The sequence below is a fragment of the Vigna angularis genome, chromosome 6, assembly GCF_016808095.1.
Source record: "Vigna angularis cultivar LongXiaoDou No.4 chromosome 6, ASM1680809v1, whole genome shotgun sequence".
NCBI lineage: Eukaryota > Viridiplantae > Streptophyta > Magnoliopsida > Fabales > Fabaceae > Vigna > Vigna angularis.
This window is the reverse complement of record NC_068975.1, coordinates 4,939,023-4,960,915: the sequence shown is the minus strand read 5'-3', so window position 1 is coordinate 4,960,915 and position 21,893 is coordinate 4,939,023. Positions and strand designations below refer to the sequence as shown.

Sequence of the window (21,893 nt, the reverse complement as noted above, 5' to 3'; positions counted from 1 at the left end):
TTATTGTGATATACTATTGTTTTATATTAATAAATTTTGAAAATAAATTTTTAAAGAATAAATTAGTTTTAAAAGATGTGTTTTATTTAAAATAAAAATATTATAAAATATTGATAAACAAAAATAATACATTTTAAAATAATAATAAATTTCAATAAATTACTTTATGAAATATTAAAATTTAAATTAATCAATTTAATTTATTATTTTAATTATTTATTTTATATAATATAAAAACATGTCTATTAATAATTATTAAAAATTAAAAATTATATTTTTATCGTATATAATTGATAATAATGTTATATAACATAATTAGTACAGCATAAAAAAATTATATTTTCAAACATTTTATATTTTCGAATTTTCGTCGCTTCTTTTTACCCCCTAAATCAACACCAAAAGAGAAAGTTACATTTTTTTCTATTTCTTATACACGTAAACAGAAATGAATAATCAAGATGACAATAAATTTAACATGTTTATTATGTGTAATCTATTATGTATTTATTATTTTTATTGTTTATAAATATATATTTATTTATTGTTTTTTGTATTATTTATCTTCAATTATACAATCTCAAGTTTTTACTTTATTTATTATCTCATTTTCTTATGTAAAAACTTTCTCTTATTTTTTTTATCAATTAAAGTATAAGTGTAATCTTTAAATAAATAATTAAGTATTGTTATTAGGCATCATAAATACTCATTTATAAATGTTAAAGACTTATGACATGGATTTTTCATATAAAACTTATCATGCTTTTGAATAATCCATATGTTTTTAATTGTGTTGATGAGTACTAAAACTCTTTTGTGTATTTAGAACTTTATCAATTATAATGTCTTTTGTATAAATCATAAATACACTTTTCCTAAACATTGGTTCAAGTTTAGCAAATCACCATATATCTTTAATGTTGAATAGGAAGTGAACTTGTACAAATCTCAATCAAAGTCTTGCATCCAATGGTTGTAGATGGAAAACGATTCATCAAATAACACATTGTGCTCACCACTTTACCTCTAATAACATCACCTCTAATAACATCTATCTAAATTAGAGTGGTACAATATGCTCATTGTCCTCTTGAACAAGGCTATAATCTTGGTGATTCCATTATATTGTGGAACATGATAGTTAGTCAAATGTCTTGTGATGCATTTATCTTTACAAAAGTTGTTAAACTATTTAATGTAGAATTCCAATATATTGGAAGTCCTTAGACACTTAACAATTATTTTGATTAGTTAACTATTAGGAGTATATAATGCTTAAACTTCTCATCTGCCTAATTCCTTCTTCATCATAAAAACTCATGTCAACCTTGAGTAATCATCAATGACTAAAAGAAACTACATTGCACCTTCTAGCATTGAAAGTTTTAGACAATCTCTAATAGTCCATGTGAACATTTTTAACATTGTCGTCATCTTGTTGTAGGAAAACTCTACCTATATTGTTTACAAAATGTAAAAACAGGAAAATAAAAAATAACATAAAATAAAATAATTTTGTGTGGTTGTGTTAAAATATTTTGGTGAATAAATAGATTAAGTTATAGTTTTATTTATTTATTGTGTTAATGATATATGTTGCCATTTGTATGGGTTATATGTGTATTTTTTTTTTGTGTAAATACCCATGAAAAGCTTGTGGCTTGGTGGTAGAAGTATGAGCTTGTAGGAAAAAGTCTTGGTTTCAAATCGTGATAGGAACATTTCTTGGAGGATCGTGATATTCCAACAACGATTTCTTAACAATTTTTTTACAACGCCACGTGTCGCATGTTCATTGGTTTGATTTAAAATGAATTTTTTTTAAAAACCGTGGAAGTGGAAGTCTGTAAGCTTTGTTTTAATTGAAAATCCCAAAATACCCCTCTGTCTGTTTCATTGGAAACGAAGGTTGCGTTTCCTACCTCTTGAGTTTGCTTTCTCTGTGATTGTTCTGTGTGCGTCGTGTTGTCTCCCTCCATTTTCGTAAAGGTGGTGTTTTTCGTACAAGTTATCGTGCGCAATGGCAAGGTCCGGTGAGCATTGTCCGACGACGAAGGTAAGTGGTTATCCGTTCGATTTCGTACCATGGTTTTTTGGTTTGGGTTAAGGTTTGGGGTTCGTATCCTTTTGTTTTAGTTATTGGGTTATTGGGTTTTAGTAGTTTTGCTGATTTTATTTTGGTTGATGCAGTTGACTGTTCGTCACTCTTTTTCGACAAAGTATATATGTACTTTGAACGAACGGTTGACAAACGAGCATCGGTCACTGATTGCGAAGACTTCATTTGCGTGGTTTTTAGATGTCAATGTGAATGTTAAACTAGGTAGAAATATATTGAGTGAGTTATTGGGTAAGTGGGACGACTCGAGTAGTGGTTTTTTAGTTGGAAATAAAGTTTTGAATATAAATGAAAATGATTTTTATTTAGGGTTGGGATTGAGTACAGACGGTGAAAATATTAACTTAAAGGAAGAAATGGGAAATATTGAATGTGTGAAATACATAGGCAAAGGAACAAAGGAATTGAATTCGATATACAAAATTCTAATGCGAAAACACAAGAAAAAGATCCCTTGTTCTCATTTTTGTAGCCTTTACCTATTGGTAGGTATAAGTGAGATTTTATTTCCAAAACGTAGCGGAAAAGTGTTTCCCGTAATGTTTAATATTGTTGACAACTTAAGTGGTTTGGGTAGTTATTGTTGGGGTAGTCTAGTTTATCGTTTTTTGTTACGTAGTTTGTGCAAAGCTTCAGAAGGCTTGAAGAAAGGCAAAGGTACAACAAACGTTTACGTGGATGGTTGTGTTTACATGCTGCAGGTAATTATTACTTGTTGATGTAAAATGTAAATTGTTTGTTTATTGTTGTGTGATTTTAGTTTCTTACTACAAGTTAAGATGAATTATTTTTCTTAGGTATGGTTTTTTGAGCTATTTGTTCCACCGGAAGGTCCAATTGATAAATTTCCACGAATATTGCATTGGATGAATATAAGTGTTGGAGACAAGTTCGTAAAATGGTGTATGGAGACAGGTTTGGTATGTGGTTTGTTATCCGAAGTTTTGTTATGTTTTGATATATTGAGAAAAGTTGTGTAGTGTGTAATGTGTGGTTAAATTTCAGGTTGTTGACGATGTTTATGTTGGTGCTTCAACCAAGGATAAGAAGGAATACAGACCAACACCAACAAGAAAGGATGGTACACGAAGACCAAATAAAAAACAAAAAAGAAATCGAAGAGAAACTTTTATGCGTGCCTTAGAGGATCAAGAATTTCTAATAGAAGAACTTAAAAGGAGGGTTGCAAGTTTAGAGGCACAATTGGCTGAAGAGAAGGCAAGACGACAAAATAAAGATCACGGTGGACAAAGTGTGCCTCATACAGAACCATCCATGAACACTGGTTTAGTATCCCCTACTGACATTGACGGAAATGAACAACCTTTGAAGACGTATGTTAGGGTTGGATCACGAAGGCGTTACAAGGGAAGAGCACTTAGGACTCCATACACCGGAACCGTAGTGCTTAGAATAAAAAATGAGTGATATGTGTATTGAGTTGATTAATGGAAAGTAAATGATCATTGTAAATAGATTAAGAAAACAAAGTGTAATGTATCGGATTTAGTTGAATGATATAAAATTTGAGTTTTTGGTTTGGTTGGTCACATATTTAATTTTTTGAATACCATTGTTATTATGATTTGTGGGTTTGTGGATTTGAGAATATGGTGAAGGTTTGTGTTTGATAAGTTGCAGGCTTGTTTGTAAGATGTTGGTGTTTGAGTGGTCATTCAGGGTTACATGGGTGACCATTGTCAAAACCAGTTCATTTGAATCACATTTTGAGTGGGGGGACCAAGTTGTGCAAGGGATGAGTGATAGTGTTGAAAAAAGGCTGTGGTAATGGTTTACACAGTCTTGGTAAACGATTACCCGAGAGAAAATCAAGTTTTGTACAGAAACTTCAACTTAAGTAGTCAGTCAGGGTGACAGGGGTGACCATTGTCAAAACCAGTGACTTTCAGTCACTTTTGCACTTGTGTTTGGAAGATCCTGGTGTTTGAGTGTTGGGAGATGGTGGTTGGTGATGTTATGTCACCCAAAGGAGTGTGGAGTGACCCCTCAAGAGTGTGGGGACCAAGTTGTGCAAGGGATGAGTGAGAGTGTTGAAAAAAGCCTGTGGTAATCGTTTACACAGTCCTGGTAAACGATTACCTGAGAGAAAATGAGGTTTTGTACAGAAACTTCAACTGAAGTAGTCAGTCAGGGTCACAGGGGTGACCATTGTCAAAAGAATTGAGTTTGAGTCACTTTTGCACTTGTGTTTGGAAGCTCCTGGTGTTTGAGTGATGGGAGATGGTGGTGGGTGATGTTATGTGACCCCAAGGTGTGTGGAGTGACCCCTCATGAGTGGGGGGACCAAGTTGTGCAAGGGATGAGTGAGAGTGTTGAAAAAAGGCTGTGGTAATCGTTTACACAGTCCTGGTAAACGATTATCCAAGAGAAAATGAGGTTTTGTACAGAAACTTCAACTGAAGTAGTCAATCAGGGTCACAGGGGTGACCATTGTCAAAAGAAGTGAGTTTGAGTCACTTTTGCACTTGTGTTTGGAAGCTCCTGGTGTTTGAGTGATGGGAGATGGTGGTGGGTGATGTTATGTGACCCCAAGGTGTGTGGAGTGACCCCTCATGAGTGGGGGGACCAAGTTGTGCAAGGGATGACTGAGAATGTTGAAAAACGCCTCTGGTAATCGTTTACACAGTCCTGGTAAACGATTACCCGAGAGAAAATGAGGTTTTGTACAGAAACTTCAACTGAAGTAGTCAATCAGGGTCACAGGGGTGACCATTGTCAAAAGAAGTGAGTTTGAGTCACTTTTGCACTTGTGTTTGGAAGCTCCTGGTGTTTGAGTGATGGGAGATGGTGGTGGGTGATGTTATGTGACCCCAAGTTGTGTGGAGTGACCCCTCATGAGTGGGGGGACCAAGTTGTGCAAGGGATGACTGAGAATGTTGAAAAACGCCTCTGGTAATCGTTTACACAGTCCTGGTAAACGATTACCCGAGAGAAAATGAGGTTTTGTACAGAAACTTCAACTGAAGTAGTCAATCAGGGTCACAGGGGTGACCATTGTCAAAAGAAGTGAGTTTGAGTCACTTTTGCACTTGTGTTTGGAAGCTCCTGGTGTTTGAGTGATGGGAGATGGTGGTGGGTGATGTTATGTGACCCCTCATGAGTGGGGGGACCAAGTTGTGCAAGGGATGAGTGATAGTGTTGAAAAAAGGTTGTGGTAATGGTTTACACAGTCCTAGTAAACGATTACCCGAGAGAAAATCAGGTTTTGTACAGAAACTTCAACTTAAGTAGTCAGTCAGGGTGACAGGTGTGACCATTGTGAAAACTAGTGACTTTCAGTCACTTTTTGTGTTTGGAAGCTCCTGGTCTTTGAGTGTTGGGAGATGGTGGTGGGTAATGTGATGTGACCCCAAGGAGTGTGGAGTGACCCCTTATGAGTGGGGGGACCAAGTTGTGCAAGGGATGAGTGATAATGTTGAAAAAAGGTTGTGGTAATCGTTTACACAGTCCTGGTAAACGATTACCCGAGAGAAAATTAGGTTTTGTACAGAAACTTCAACTGAAGTAGTCAGTCAGGGTGACAAGGGTGACCATTGTCAAAACCAGTGACTTTCAGTCACTTTTGCACTTGTGTTTGGAAGCTCCTGGTATTTAAGTGATGGGAGATGGTGGTGGGTGATGTGATGTGACCCCAAGGAGTGTAGAGTGACCCCTCATGAGTGGGGGGACCATGTTGTGCAAGGGATGAATGATAGTGTTGAAAAAAGGCTGTGGTAATCGTTTACACAGTCCTGGTAAACGATTACCCGAGAGAAAATGAATTTTTGTACAGAAACTTCAACTGAAGTAGTCAGTCAGGGTCACAAGGGTGACCATTGTCAAAACCAGTGACTTTTAGGCAGAACTCCACCTCTAAGTGGATGGGGAGGTAATATTTGGTTAGTGGTATTGGTGTTTTACTCACAACTGCAATTGTATTAAGTGTATCATAAATTGAACATTACATATTAAATGTCTAAAATTGAGGAACCAGTTTGATACTAAAGAACTTCATTAAATTAAAGACTTGAAATTATCAAAGTAGGAACTGTGGTACATAGTTTTTTATAATGCAGAAAATAAAGCCTAGCAAGCAATTCTAAGTCTGAGGATTGTTTTCAGAAGCACTTTGCAAGTGTTGCAGTTGTTCTTCAGTGTTCCCAACGCGCGATTGCAACGCATCAAACCTTGTATTGATGACGATGTCCATGTTTCCAAATTGAGTTTCAAGGGCATCAAATCGAGTTTCAAAGGCATCAAATCTTGTACCAACGAAGGTCTGAAGTTGTTCTATGCGGTTGATGACATTATTTATTGTTGTAGATGAACTGCCATGTTCATCATCTTCTCCTTGTTCATGTTGACCTTCTTGTAAGGGGGGATAGGGGGCGTTGCCTTTGGGAACCCATTCTCCTTCATCATTTTGCACATAACCAAATGATGCTACAACTTCACAACCAATTTTTTGCTTGAACTTCACTTCTGAAAAGGGATCAATGTCAGTAGGCACTTCAAAGTGTTCCATGAAGATGGTTATCAAATGTGGATATGGCAACTTTGTGTTCTCCCTTAATGCTCTTTTCATCTTATATCTAATAAGATGTCCCCAGTTAATGTGAATGGAATTGAAAAATGCCCATAGCAGCATAATATCCTCTTCGGATGCCTGACCAATATTGGTTGCACGAGGAATTAATACTCGAGTGAGAACGTAATGAAGTATCCTTGATTGAACCTTCATTTGGCCCGCTAGTATTCTGGATTGTATGACTGCATCATCTCTACACACTAGTTGCCTTGCAGTAACAGAATCATATTGTTCTTTCCACTCATCTAGAAGTTTTCCTTCATAACGAACACCATTAGAGGGGAGATTAGTGAGTTGTTGAAAAAGATTAGGGTTGAGCCTAATTTTGACACCTTTTACCTCGCTTCGAATAACCCCAGTATCCGATATTGACATGTTGCTGTAGAACACTCTCACTAATTCTGGGTGGTAATGTCTTCTTAAAGAGACAAATTCAGTCAGCCCAGCTTCGACCAATATGTCATAGAATCTTTTTCCTTCAAAGTAACCGTACTCTAGATACTTACTTTCCAATATTTCACGATTGACAAAATGTTGGGCATATTTCTCCTGTTGCTCATCCGAGGAGAAGAGATCATTGTTAGGCGTTGGAGGGGATGAGGATGGTGACGGGGTTGGACTCCGGCGGCGTCGACGTCCACCAACGGAAGAAGATGCCTTTTGTTTCTTGGTTCCACGATCACCCATTTAATTTTGTTTAGGGTTTTGCACTGAGAGAAGCGAGGTTTTGCAAACGTTTTTGAAGAAGGACGTGATTGGGCGGTTATGTACACGATTGCAATTTATAGACTTTCTATACGTACTAATGTAGTGGGTAGTTTTCTTTAATGAACTGTAACGTGTAACCGATTACGACTTCCTCGTAATCGATTACAATAGTAAATTTTGGTGTATTCATATGCATTCCAAACATTCATCAATGGGATTTCATGGACGACCATTGTCACTTACAAAAACATAATAAATTGACAAAAAAACAGCGAAGAAGTTGTATATATCAACTGATGTTGTTATCGAAATTGGTATGTACAGCTGACAACAACGACAAAAATCCAAAATGAACTCAATTTCACTGAATAACACCACCAATGATCATCGTGGACAAATGGCATAAACAACTACAAACAATATAAACAATATCAGTAACACGTTTACAACCAAAAGTGGACAAATATTGCAAATTAAAGGTTACTCACAAAGTCAGTTGTGACAATGTCTCCAAGTCCAAACTGATCGCAACGCAGATAACTGTTATAGTTATGAAGCGTCCAAACATGACGATTCTGTGGACGTTTCCTATAATCAGTAAGAATATGGTGCTGTGGACAATTTCAAAATCATCAATCAAAAATCAATCAAAATTCATTTATTCAATGAAATATATCATACCATATCAAATTTTATTTACCGAGTATAACGGACTAAAATGAATCCTCTTAACAACACCGCACAACCTTTTCTCAAAGTACATAAACATCGTACAAGCAAATAACACCACCTACACAATAAAAAATTTTCACATTACTAACATAAACTACAACATGAAACACAAACAAATGTCACAATACTAACCATGTTATCAACGTATTTTATCGGGGCCAAAGTGTAAAATGAAGTCGTGCTCAAGGTTTGCCCAATTATCTCGCATACAACCCTAAACATATAAATATTAGTCAATCACAAACAATAGAGATTCGTCAACCACAACTACAATTCACAACATATACCTGTATACGGTGATCTCTCTGACGCTGACTGCTCTGTACAATTGGTCTACATTAACAGTGGTGCTTGGAACACCAACAAAACTGCGCAATGGGGGGATAACCAATGGTATGACCTCCCGTTCTTCTTCATCACCATCATCATCGATTTCAATACAAACAATGTTATCAACAGTTCTTGAAACTATCTCATCTTCATGTGCGGTTTTATCCTCCCCTCTTACTTCAGTATATGCACCTAGGGGGTCATGAACTGCATTACCATCACCTTCTTCTTCAAATCCACAATCACGACCAACTTCAGCCTCTTTGTTACCCCCAACTTTAGGCTTCTCGTCACCTCCAACTTCAGGTGCTTCATCAACTCCACCATCAACCTCTTCATCAGTGCCACATGCATCTTCTTCAGTAAAGATTGGAGTTTGACAAATTTCAAATAACTCCCTAGTAAGAACTCCAATCTTGGCATTCAATGCTCTGATATCTTCATTATTTTTCCTCAATCTCTCCTCGGCACCTGCTTCCCATGTCCCGTCATCAGAGCTTTCGTCATCATCTTTCTCAACCTTGGATCCTTCAGCCAAGGATCCTTCACTCATCCCTCCGTCATCCATGTTGAAAGCTGCACGGATTTCCGGCCGATGACGATCTTCCTTTCGTACATACCACTCCATATTTAACTGCACCAATATCACACAACAAATTTTGACAAAAAAGACAATCCATTTTTACATAAAAAATAACAAATATCAAAACACTTAGATCTCCGGTCTTAAATATATGTTCAATTTTTTCGGTCCTTGATTTATACGGGAATCATCGCATTATGCGCGGGAAAAACCTGTGTGAAGCATGACCATGCAAAGAAAGTCTTTCAACCGCCCAAGCCTACAATATCATAATATTATTTCATCAAACCTAATTGACAATGTTCTGCAGTACATCAAAATAATAAACTACAAATCATGTTACCTGCAACACTGCCACATTGCCACTAAGAGTGAGTGACTCCGCGATACCTCCTCTCATAATTTTCTTCTTACATTTATTTAAATTATCTACAATATGTTTATGTACACCGGTGCACCAATCGTATAGACACAAACTGTCTAAGTCATCTAACACTGCAAAAGGCATGTTACAAACATGCCTTGATTTCCTAGGAAAATAGAAAACAACCAAACAAACTAATATATATAACCTACATACTACATCAACATCAATGTTATTATCATGCACAATGACATTAAACATGTCCGTCAAGTCCTTCAAACTGATAGTTTTTGATTTGAACATTTCACCAACCAATCCAACAACTACTTCATCAAACGAAATCTCTAAACCACCTATTTCTAAACCTATGCTCATGAACACATCAATAACTGAAAAGGGCACCAACTGTTGACTTACTCTAAAACTATTATCATGCCCGACCCACCTGCAAACCATAACCTTCAATAATTTCATATTCACCTCCACAGGGCTTTGAATATTCAAACACCACATAAATGGAGTCATCCTAATCCGCTCCACATGACACTTTCGTAGTAAACGATTCATTTCAATAATGATCGATGAGTCCATCGAGATAAGAAGCCGCCACTACAAAAAAATTATGATCAATTTATTAATACCTACAATTGATATGATAATCAAATAATATATTAACACAAAATTTTAATTTTTCTTACACTTGGTTTTTTCCCTTCCATTGAAACGGCCCTAACAAGATAACATTGCACACTCGTTATATCATTAAGCTTAATGAAACACCAAAAACACAATGTAAAAGACAATGTCAAGGCTCGGCCATTTTTACTTACACCAACAAAGACGGATAACAATGCTCCACGGCCTCCTCCACCAGATGGGAAATCCACAACAAAATAACCAGACAGAGAAGATGGAGGAGAGAGCGACAGAGAAGATGGAAGGGTGAAGATGGAGGAGAGAGCGACAGACAAGATGGAAGGGTTGAACGCACGTATTGCCCACCCTAAACCGCCAAAGCCATTTCTTAAAATTTTAAACTGAAAATCCCAAAAATACCCCTCGCCTCATAACCTCTTCCTTTTTTTTTTCAATTTAATTAGCCAATGCATAGAAGACACGTGGCTTTGTGAAATTGTTGTCAAAAATTCGTTGTCCACATACCATTTTCCTTTCTTGGATTGTTTTCTTTGTGTGTACATGTGGAGCCCACCAAAGGGTTTTTTTTGGTTCGGTATAAGTGGGGCCCACATGAGATTAAAAGTCCTTTTATTGTGGTGGAAAGGTAGGGCTGAAGTATTTGGAAAAACAGTAGAAGGGGGTAGGATAGTTATTGTTTTCTACCATCACATGATTACAGACAAAATGACACAATTGCGCAATGTTATTTCACTTTTCACTACAATTTCAGTGTTCAACATTAAATTGATGATTTATAACTAATATTGTTTTTCAAGAAAGAATAATTGCATAATGTACATTTGCAATACTAGTATTTTAAATTTTGTAATCTATACTTGTAAATATGAAAGTCTGTCGAAATATTTTTGTAAGTGATTTTCTAGGAACAAAGTCACTGTAATCTCACTCTCATATCTTCCTGCTTATGTGGTCCTCGTTTTATCACGTTTGGTTTTGACAATATATGTTGTCTTGTGGATGCAAATTTAGAATGGAAACTCATATGTTGGATTTGTTGAGGATGAGACCTTTGAAATTGCCGCATCCTTTGTAAGGGTAAGACTTTAAATATTTAACCTCCCTAAACCCCATTAGGACTAGGAGGGGCTTGTGCATCGAGCAGCCTTAAATATAATTAGGACTATGACTAAAGATACACCGTCTTATGATTGAGAAGCCAAATACCAATTCCTTTTATTATTGCCAAAGGTGAGCCTTATTATTCTTCTGGATTCTCTACTCAACTAGTAAAATGAAAATGGAATTATGCATGACGAAAAGCTCTATATCATTCACTCAAGTAACTGTGCTAAGAAGAATGGTTCATGCAACTTGAATACTTTCCTTTACATATAACCTTAAACCCTGGATAAAATGGGGCTATTATGTTTCTCCTACTGCCATAGAACTGTCTTTGACAACATCTTGAATACCAACATATGGAGATTCTAAATCTGTTACTATAGAGAAGAAAATGGAGATTTCTAGGTAACGAGAAAGGATAGGTTTTAAAGGATGTCATTTGAAAACCCCACCAAGGGGAGCTGATTCTGCCAGCCTGCGTAAAGGCTCTATATATTGGAATAATAGGGGTATTGTTAAGCCTTATGTCAGCATTGACAAAATTGATAACAAATTTTAGACTTCTTTAAATCTTTGTCTTTTAGTGCAAAATTTAAAGGATGTACCTAAATCTTTGGTATTTCCATGAGAATTCATATAATATTATCATGTTGAAGGCTAATTATGAGTTCGTTTTGTTTTCATTTTCAGAAAAGGATGCTTAGCATTACATGGTAGTGGTTAATGCAGTTCTTTTCTTAGCTTGATTGTGTTGTTCGCGTGAGAGGATAGTCCAGCTTGGATGATTTTTGCTATTGTGAAAGTGTATGCAATGAAGCATTTGATCCAATCATAAATATTGATAAAGGAAGCTTGCTTGAAAAGCCTTGAACGAGAACAATTGTACTTGAATGTGCATCACATTGGTAACTTGCAAAATAAGTTAGACTAAGCTGAAGATGTAATTTGGAACTAGTCTAAGTTGATTGGGTAATCTGGAATAGGCAGTGAAGGATTCCATTGGATATAACTTGAAAATTAATTTGACCTACACTAACCAGTTGGGAAAAAGAGCTTACCAATTTTACCTAATTTTACCAGTCTTGTAATCTTGCTTTAGCTAGTCTGGACCGTTTGTATTTAGTTTTACCTGTTATTAACAATTTCAATAACTTTTGTTAGACAGTTTATAGGTTTTATAGTTTTGAGGCTCTTAGTAGTCTATATAAAGCTTATTCTATATAGAATTTGTGTGCTTTATAAAGTTGTAAGGGCTATGTATGATAAGGAACAAATTAATAATAAATTTGGTGATGTCTTCTTCAATACTTTCTCCAACGATTTGACTGTTTATAATAGATTTTTTATACCGGTTTTGGAAATAACAAGTATAAAAGTGAGACTTTTTATATTTGATCTAAAATTGATATAAAAAATCAAATATTTTCTATACTCTTGCTTTTATACCTATTCGAAAATCGATATAAAAAACTTATTTTAACCGATATAAAAAGATTGTTTTTTATGGTGATCATTTGATATCTTTCTAAACCATCACCACAAAGCATAAAATCAAGGTGAGGCATAACAAGTTTACTTTTATTAACCATGACACATATTGACCATGTAAAAATAAGTAACTATTCTATTTTTCTTTTTTATTTACAATTGTTTGCATCTAGCTTTTAAATTGTCTATTTTTGCACTTTGTTTGAATTAATGTTTGTGTACATTTACTTTTGAGTTAGTTTTACTGCTTTCAATTGACTGTTTTCAAATATTTACTTCGCATTAATTTCTCTATCTCATTTTAATTTATTACATTTTCAAAGTTGATATAATGTCCTTTCCCAGCGGAATTTTCTCTAAACATATGATTAAAAATATTTAAACATGATATAATTTAAACTTTATATAAAAGAAACGTTGAATATTTATAAGGATAAATTTAATCTTTTTAGTAATAAATTACTTGGAGAAATAAATTATTCCGTATAGCTTTTCTTTTTCTCATCATCTAAATTGAAAAACGTTAATCAAAATAAATAAAAACCTCACAAATCATATCCGTTTACTTAAATTAAATTCATAAACTAATTTCCACCAAAAGGAGAAACAGAAGTACATTTAAACCTAAATACAAGACAATATTAAGAAATATGTTAAAATATTTTTGTTAATCGCTACCATTTTTGCTGAAACTTTTTTTTTATTACACTTAAGAAAGAAAACGTAACAATGTTTTGAGAAGATGAATACATATCTTTCTTAAATTCAAAATTCATCTTCTTGTTTTGAGATTATTTTATACATTATATAGTTTCGACCCCGCTGTCCTATGTTTTGGACAATTGCCGTGTCAAGCTTCAAAGATGTGCACATAAAAGCAGTCATGAAACAAGCACAGACGCTTAACTCACAGAGTAATGTGATTAGTATGAAACTTAAGTACAAGTACATGCATCAATGTAAGAAAAAGTTAGAGGAACAAATAACACAGAAATGTTCAAAGTTAGTAACAAAGTTAGTAACTAAATAAACCAGCCGGCTGATCTATGCATGATCAAGAGTAGTGTAGTTGTTATCTTTCTATTCTTTCTTTCACATGCTTCCAAGCATAAGATAACAGTTCTGCATTTTTTGCCACTCATTATGGTCTATAAAAATACACAAGAACTTAGGATACAGAAACCAAGTAACCTGGTTGTTGTGAACAAAATGAAGAAGCTTTCTCTTTATGCTTGTTTACTCAATTTGAGTTTCTTGGTTCTTCTTCCTCATAGCAAAGCCAATCAAGCTGATAAACTTGATGAGTTGATTCTGTCTAGGAGCTCACAGAAGCCTCCTGTGACTCTTTCTTGGGCAGAGGAAGATGCATTGAAAACTCATTCTTCTGCTTATGTTGCACCCCAAGAGGGACTTCAACAAGCTGATAAGATTGTTGCATTGCCTGGCCAGTCATATGGGGTAAATTTTGATCAGTATTCAGGCTATGTCACTGTTGATCCAGAGGCTGGAAGAGCACTTTTCTATTATTTTGTGGAGTCTCCATATAACCCTTCAACTAAACCATTAGTATTGTGGTTAAATGGAGGTAAAAACATAACTCAAATTGCTTCATACATGCTGATATAGCTTACGCTCTTTTTGTGTGTCTTCTGTTTTCACTCTTTTACCTGCGTTTGCTAATTTTTTAAGGCAAAAAGGAAATAGTGGTAATTTGTTTAGTTTTAGGATGTAAACTATGTAAGTTAAGAGCAAAATCATATGAAAATCCATGACATTACCTTCACAACCTAATATTTAAGATAATGAGTTTGAGTTTATTATCACCATCCTCTAAACTTTGCAGACATCATTTTTACATAAACTAGAACATTATGAGTCAGATAACGAGAGAATATCATTTGACTCAGTCTGAAAACATAGTGTTTGAAACTCACAGGACCTGGTTGCTCCTCATTGGGGTATGGCGCCTTTGAGGAATTGGGACCTTTCAGAATAAACTCTGATGGAAAAACACTCTATCGTAACAAAGATGCTTGGAATGAAGGTGAGACAGTCATCAAAATAACTGCTTTTTGGTATACTCAAACCTTTGTGATGGAGTTGAGAGACATGAATAACTTAACACACAATAATGGTGCATTATGCAGTGGCAAATGTGTTGTTCTTGGAATCCCCAGCTGGAGTGGGCTTTTCCTACTCAAACACTACTTCAGACTATGATAATGCAGGAGATAAATCTACTGCTAATGATGCCTATGTTTTTCTCATCAATTGGCTAGAAAGGTTTCCACAGTACAAAACTCGTGATTTCTACATAACTGGGGAGAGCTATGCTGGCCATTATGTGCCTCAGCTTGCATATACTATTTTGCTCAACAATAAATACAGTCCCCAAAGTATTAACCTCAGAGCCATTGCTGTATGTTCAAAACACTACTGCTGCAAATAACATAATCACTTGCCATCCTTTTTCTAACTACTTGATTTGTACTGCAAATTTCAGATTGGGAATGCTTGGATTGATGATGTTACAAGTGTGAAGGGGATATTTGACTACTTATGGACTCATGCTTTGAGCTCAGATCAAACACATGAGTTGATTGAGAAGTACTGCGATTTCACTGCTGAAAATGACTCAGCAATATGTGCCAATGCAACAAGAACTGCCCTTATTGAAAAAGGAAAGATAGACTTCTATAACATCTATGCTCCATTGTGTCTTGACTCTTCTATCAAAAATGGATCAACTGGCTCTGTAAGTAATATACTCCTATGTATTGTTGCTTGGATAGTGCAAAGTAATTCAGAATTGTACAAACATATGAAGTTCATTTATGTCAGTAGTAACACCAATTTTTGAACCAAAACGAGCAGATTATAAAAATCGCATGTGCTGTCCTCTGTCATATGACAGTCTTCCACATCTCTTTTATTCTATTCTTATGTTGTATAACACTACTGAAACATGCTATGTAAAAAGTTTACAATGAACAGAATTCATGCAACAGCATGGACATTACCAGAAAGATCTTATTTAGTTCAATAATTTCAACTAGTATGACAAAAAAAATTTAAGGATGGATTTTCCATGTAACTTTTAATGCCCTCTGACACTTCATTTCAGGTATATGATTTCGACCCTTGTTCTGATTATTACGGGGAAGCCTACCTAAATAGGCCAGAAGTCCAACTAGCTCTTCATGCGAAACCCACAAACTGGACCCACTGCAGGTAATCTACAATAACTTGGAAGATCCCAAAATATTAGTTACACTCCTATTTGGTTTTGAAGAATGATTCTTATTTCACTTTTTCTATAGTTACCAATTATCATATCACCTTACTTTTACTGTTTCCTTTCAAATAATGAAAGCAGCTAAATGAAATTAGTGGCATTGGATTTTAGTGTCTGATCGAGTGTGTTGGAAGATATCTGTGGCATAAAATAAATTTAATAACAGGAAATAATGTAAAAATGGAACACTTTTGTATCAAACAAGAAATGAATATAAAATTCATCTTCTCATATCAACACTACTACTACTACTCCATGCTCATTGCTAACCAAACATATACTGAAACATGTTTGTAGTGATCAATTAAGCTGGAACGACAGTCCCACTACCATCCTGCCAATAATAAAGTATCTCATCGATAGTGGCATTGGATTGTGGATATACAGGCAAGTTCAGTTTCACTTTCAGCATATGCCCTACAAGTTTAAGCCACAAGAAGCAAGATTATTATGATTTGATTACAGCCTATATGAACAAACACAGAAAAAAAAAGTATACACTTAAATAGTCCTCCCCTTTGTTTTTCCTTTCGGTTTTTTAGGAAGCTCAACTATTCTGAGTTCTTTGAGAATCTATTTGCAATGACAAAGCTTCACTACCTACACATAGCCATGTTTTTGAATTCAGCTAATTCCTTCACTTGAAGTTTTCCCTTTTGTTGAAGTATCCCAAGTACTTAATTTAGATGATTTGTTCTGCTACAGTGGTGATACTGATGCAAGGGTGCCAGTCACATCTTCCAGATATTCAATCAACACCCTCAAGCTACCTATCCAGGTTCCTTGGCGTCCATGGTATTCTGAACAAGAGGTACTAAACTGAGCTGCATTTAAAACCTTGATCAAAATTCCAATTGTGCCATCAAGTTTATGATCTGATACTGAATTGCTGAGTTCTCTTCAAGGTCAATTAGTACTTGTTTATGATTCTTAAACTTGACCAACTTCTGATAATCACAGGTTGGAGGGTATGTGGTGAAATACGAAGGAATTACATTTGTTACAGTTAGAGGAGCAGGACATTTGGTTCCGAGCTGGCAACCAGAACGGGCTCTCACCTTCATCACTTCCTTCCTCTATGGAACCTTGCCTCCTGCTTCACCATGGAAGGCTTTTTAAGCACCATCTATGAGTTCATCTTTTCTAATTCAGTGACTCCAGCTGCACTTTGGGCAAACTATATTAGTTAGATTATAATGGAGTTTCAAGCGTCAAATAAAAGTGTTGCTATGTATTAGTCGATTAACAATGCTTTCCCTAGTAATTTAATAAGTCCTTTTGTTATGATTGGAAACTAGAAATACAATGTGTTATGGTGGAGATCTTTTGTAGTATTTAGGAAACATACTCTTTATTGATGATCTTAAATTGTGTGAAAACCACTGATGAGTGGATTTGGAAGTAAATTTTTTTAATTTGTCATATCAATCAAATTCTACACTAATTCTTAGAAACTTTACTTCCAAAACCACTCTCACTTACTTCCAAATCTACTCAAATAAACAACAACAAAAAATTACCTTCAAATTCATTCAATCACTTTCCCCTAAATCCATTCAAGTGAACAAAGCCTTAAAGACAATGGATTAATGAGTCTTTCACCTTGCTCTACTTTCTCATTTCTATCAAGTGTGGGACTTGAACTCAAATTTGGATTCATAATAGTATGTACTCTCCTTTTGTTCACTCACAATACACAATTCTATTCTTCTTTCCTCTCCACGGTGGTTCTTCTCTTTCCCACACACTCACAATTTTATCTTTGCTCCACCAGGTGTGTGTACCCCTTCTCCCTTTCTTCATGGTGCACACACTTGTAAGTGTGCCACACTTCTACATTCACATGATCTCAATATATCATTGAGAAAAGCACTAAAGTCCAAATACTAGTAGTGAGTGGTTGGTTTAGTGGTGCTCTTATTTTCACTTACAAACAAACTACTTTGTGGCTACTTTCGATGGTGTGCTTTCCATTCAATTGCATGGACCATTCTAAATTTATCTAACATCTTTTGCCAAGATACTCCATGTCTCTGTTTCTTCTTTGCTTGTTTGAAAAAGTTGTGAGTGCCTATAAACACACTCCAATACAAGTTAGTAATAGTTCTAAATGAGGCAGTAAGAATAAAATATTTTCATTTACTAATAAAATAACTTATGCTAAAATATATCATAATTTTATTTTATTTTTTTTCGAATTTTTTATGATGCTAAATTATTTATTAAATTATTGTAATTAATTTTATTTAATATTTCTTTTTCAATAGATAATAAGATCGTTCTGTTTAATCTTTTACGAGACATTATTGTTTTCAATTATATTTATATTGTTATTATCTTATTCATTTAAAGAATATTTATCTATATTTTCTAATTTATTTTTCTTATATTTTTATAAACGTACACAACTTTTTTTTGTGATGCAATTAAAGTCTCAGCTCTTCTTTTCTTATGGAGTCTTAATAGTTTGATTCATATTTTCTAATTCACATATCTATACATTTTTATATGAAATAAAAAATTATAATGTATAAACACTATTATAGAAAAGTATAAAAAAAATAAGATAAGATAATAAAACCTAGTTCTGATTGCCAAGAAAATAAACTCAATCATAGTATCATGAAGTCTCAACTCTTTTTCTCTTCTATAGTAAGTGCTTAAATTTAATTTCCAAATTTTAACTTTTTTTATAAACATGCATAGTTTATTTTAAGATTAATACTTAAAAAAACAATTATAAAAAAATTATTTTGACGATCAATCACACAATTGATCACGATTGATGGTAGAAGCTTAATAACAAAAAAACTATCTCGGTATTAGATTTGAGATTATTAAATTAACAATTTTTAATAAAAAATAAAATTATAATTAAATAAAGGAATATGCATGCAACAAGTATCTACAAAAGATAAATTTATGTTAATAACAATAAGTTTTACTTTTTTGGTTTTAGTGTTATGCATTATGACACATTATTACACTAAAAAAGAATAAAGACCAATTAGCTCCTGCTACCACTTCAAACAGAGACAGTAAAACACATGTACAGCATATAAGAGATCAGAATAAAATAATGGATATTGAATAATGTGTTAAATTGAACTACTAAAAAAATGTCCAAGAAGAAAGCATGGACTCAAGGAGTAGAATAAGATAAATATAAGAATAATATATTAGTAAGTGAATAAAGATTATTAATCAATCTCTTTTTCCTAAATAAATTTATGATTTATGGAAAAACATTGTTACCACATTAAATATCATTTTTAGTACTAATAAACAATAGTCACTCATAATATTTTAATTAAATTTTATTTTTAATCATAATTTTACAATTAATTTAATAAATGCTAAAATTAACACTATCTTATACTTATCATATGTCAATTTATGGTATTTCTTAACTCTTTTAATTTTTTTCGGTTTATGTTCAAAAATTTTCTGCCACATGTTAAGTTTGTATCGTGTCATGTGCTAGTGTCAGTAACAAGTGTCAGTATTAGTATTACGTGTCAGTGTAAGTTTTACATGACAATGTCTAGAATTCAATTTGGTCCTTATATTTAAAATTTCAACTCTATTTAGTGCAATTTTTTTTATTTAACAATTTTTTATTTCAAAATGAGACAAAATTAGTAATTAAGTCCAATTTCAACTTATATATACATGTTAAAAATTGATGAATAAATTTTTTTGGTCATTTTGATTCTTGTGATTTATTTTTATCTTTGTCTTTTGTTTCTTAATCAAGTAAAAGTAATGATTTTTACATTATAGCAAGTTAGCATGGTGTTAAATGTACATAACATATCAACCATATGTGTCCAAGGGTTTTTATTTTTAAATTGAGAATTTATTTTAATTAAAGTTAGAAGCTTTCATGTGATTGAATGAGTTTTTGCCAATAATTAAGAATGTACTTTGATTAGTGGTAAAAAATTTAATAAGAATGAATTAAGAATGTATTTTGGTTAATTAGCTTTTTACTTGATATAAAAGGTAAAATAATAGACATGATTAGACATAATAATATTTAATTAAAAATGTACTTTGGTTAAATTTAGGCTTAATAGCTTATTTTGTCCCCAGTGGTGAGTTGTGTCAATTAGATCTCTCCTTTTAAAAAAATGTCAATTGTATCTCTACTTCGTAAAATTTACCTCAATCAAGTCTCTTCCGTTAAATACTCACAAACAGAGTTAACTTTTTATTCTCTCTCATCTAATTCTCTGCAACGCAACAGGCCGTTCTGTCAGTGCTATCTTTTCGTCCTTTTATGCAGTTATACTTCCAATTCCAATACAAAAAGTCAAATGCACAATCTCCATTTTTCCACCTCCATTACTCTTATTTAGATAACTCATTTGTTGATTATCCAACCCCAAACACTCTTCTATTCTCTCCCACTCATTCTCCACCTCCATTGTCAGCAATCAATTCATCCATCATATCTTTTATTCTCAACATCGTTGCCATCAATTAACACAATACACACAAATCAGAGAGAAAAAAAATGGGAAGAAGAAATTGATTGGGGTTACAAGGTCACTATGCTCCACAAGCATACACATATCTTTATTTCTTTCCTAGATGATTAGGGTTTATGCTGCACAAGTCCATGCCTTTCCCATGTTCATTTAGACCCAATGTTGCATCTAGTTCTCCATATAGACTTCCATCCAGTGGTATTTTGAACCGTCCAACCCTGTTAATTAATCAATGTTAAGTAAACCATAAGTCACTCTTATGCATTATGATCTTTCCACAATCTAAGGCTAAGATATCCAAATATCAATTGGTATCGGGCTTCATCCTTACCCCAAGGTACCCTGCTCTCACCAAATCTGGAAACAACGTCACAAACTCCTTATCCCTCACAACGGGGTGCGTAGTGAATCAGACCCCCAACGAGTCACTGTACACGAACTTTCCCACCGTTTCCAGCATATTAGGGTCAATCACAATCGCCCCCTTATGCGTCTCCATCAGACACATCACCATCCCGTCGCCAAGCTTAACCACGTTGGTGTTCGCGTTGTGCGTTAGCGCTGGAGAACAGGCTTGCCAACTCCTTCACACAGACAGGAAATTCGCTACCTTTGGCACTTCCGAAAACTCCCGAAAACATTTCACCTCTTGTTCCGTTGTTTTCTCCTTCTTCACAACCGGCTTGACTTCTTCTACCTCCTCCTCCTCGCGGCGTTGCTTTTTTTCGCCTTCGGCGTCGGCGACCTCCTCCACTGCGCTTGCTTCAAGCGGGAAGTTGAGGATAGCCTTTGAGCCGCAAAGCCTAAAGGTAGCACGGTCGTAGGCCTTGGCGGTGTCGAAGGTTCCAAGCCACACTCTCGACCCGCGCTTCGGGTCGCGAATCTTGGCGGCGAACTTTCCCCAAGGTCGTTGGCGGACTCCTCTGTAGTGCTTCTTCTCCGGCTGGTTCTCCGACAATACCACAGGCGGGTTGGGATCCTGTTTCCCAAATTGGGTCCACTCGGTCTTCTTGGGAGAGAGATTTGCAGAGAAGGTTTCCTATTTAATTGAGGTTTCTTGTGAAGCGATGTGAGGGGTTTAGGGGTGTCGAGGTCGATTATTTGGGGTTTGGAGTCGAATTCGAAAAGGGGTCATTGACTTTTAGGGTGGAGGAGCTCAGTGAGGTAGTGATCGAAGGAGAGGCAAGAGTCAGAGGAAGAAGATTGAGAAGGTTTCATTTGGATTCATAAAATAGTTTACGTGTCAAGTGTGCAAGAAAGGTCTGCTGCGTTGCAGTGAAACAGTGGAGAGAGAATAAAAAGTTAACGCCGTATATGAGTATTTAACAGAAGAGACTTGATTGAGGCAAATTTTAGCAAGTAAGGATGCAATTGACACTTTTTTAAAAGGATGGATCTAATTGACACAATTCACCAAAATTGGGGACAA

The 21,893-nt window shown here is 34.8% G+C and overlaps 1 protein-coding gene and 1 pseudogene across 1 annotated transcript; one reads left to right on the top strand and one right to left on the bottom strand.

Moving 5' to 3' along the window:
- The first annotated feature begins 13,885 nt into the window (after positions 1 to 13,885).
- LOC108342060 (serine carboxypeptidase 1) lies at positions 13,886 to 17,090 on the top strand. Its single transcript, XM_017579764.2, has 8 exons — positions 13,886 to 14,261; positions 14,613 to 14,720; positions 14,824 to 15,095; positions 15,180 to 15,455; positions 15,801 to 15,907; positions 16,269 to 16,358; positions 16,677 to 16,782; positions 16,932 to 17,090. The coding sequence occupies exons 1-8, from the start codon at positions 13,886 to 13,888 to the stop codon at positions 17,088 to 17,090; spliced, it is 1,494 nt and encodes a 497-aa protein (XP_017435253.1).
- Positions 17,091 to 21,050: 3,960 nt separating this feature from the next.
- LOC108341628 (ethylene-responsive transcription factor 5-like) lies at positions 21,051 to 21,893 on the bottom strand (annotated as a pseudogene).

Excerpts from the sequence above, each read along its gene's own strand:
- LOC108342060 (XM_017579764.2), top strand. The coding sequence starts at position 13,886 with ATGAAGAAGCTTTCTCTTTATGCTTGTTTACTCAATTTGAGTTTCTTG. Across the intron at positions 15,456-15,800 it reads GTAATATACTCCTATGTATT|GTATATGATTTCGACCCTTG; the intron begins GTTGCTTGGATA and ends ACTTCATTTCAG. Across the intron at positions 16,783-16,931 it reads CATGGTATTCTGAACAAGAG|GTTGGAGGGTATGTGGTGAA; the intron begins GTACTAAACTGA and ends TGATAATCACAG.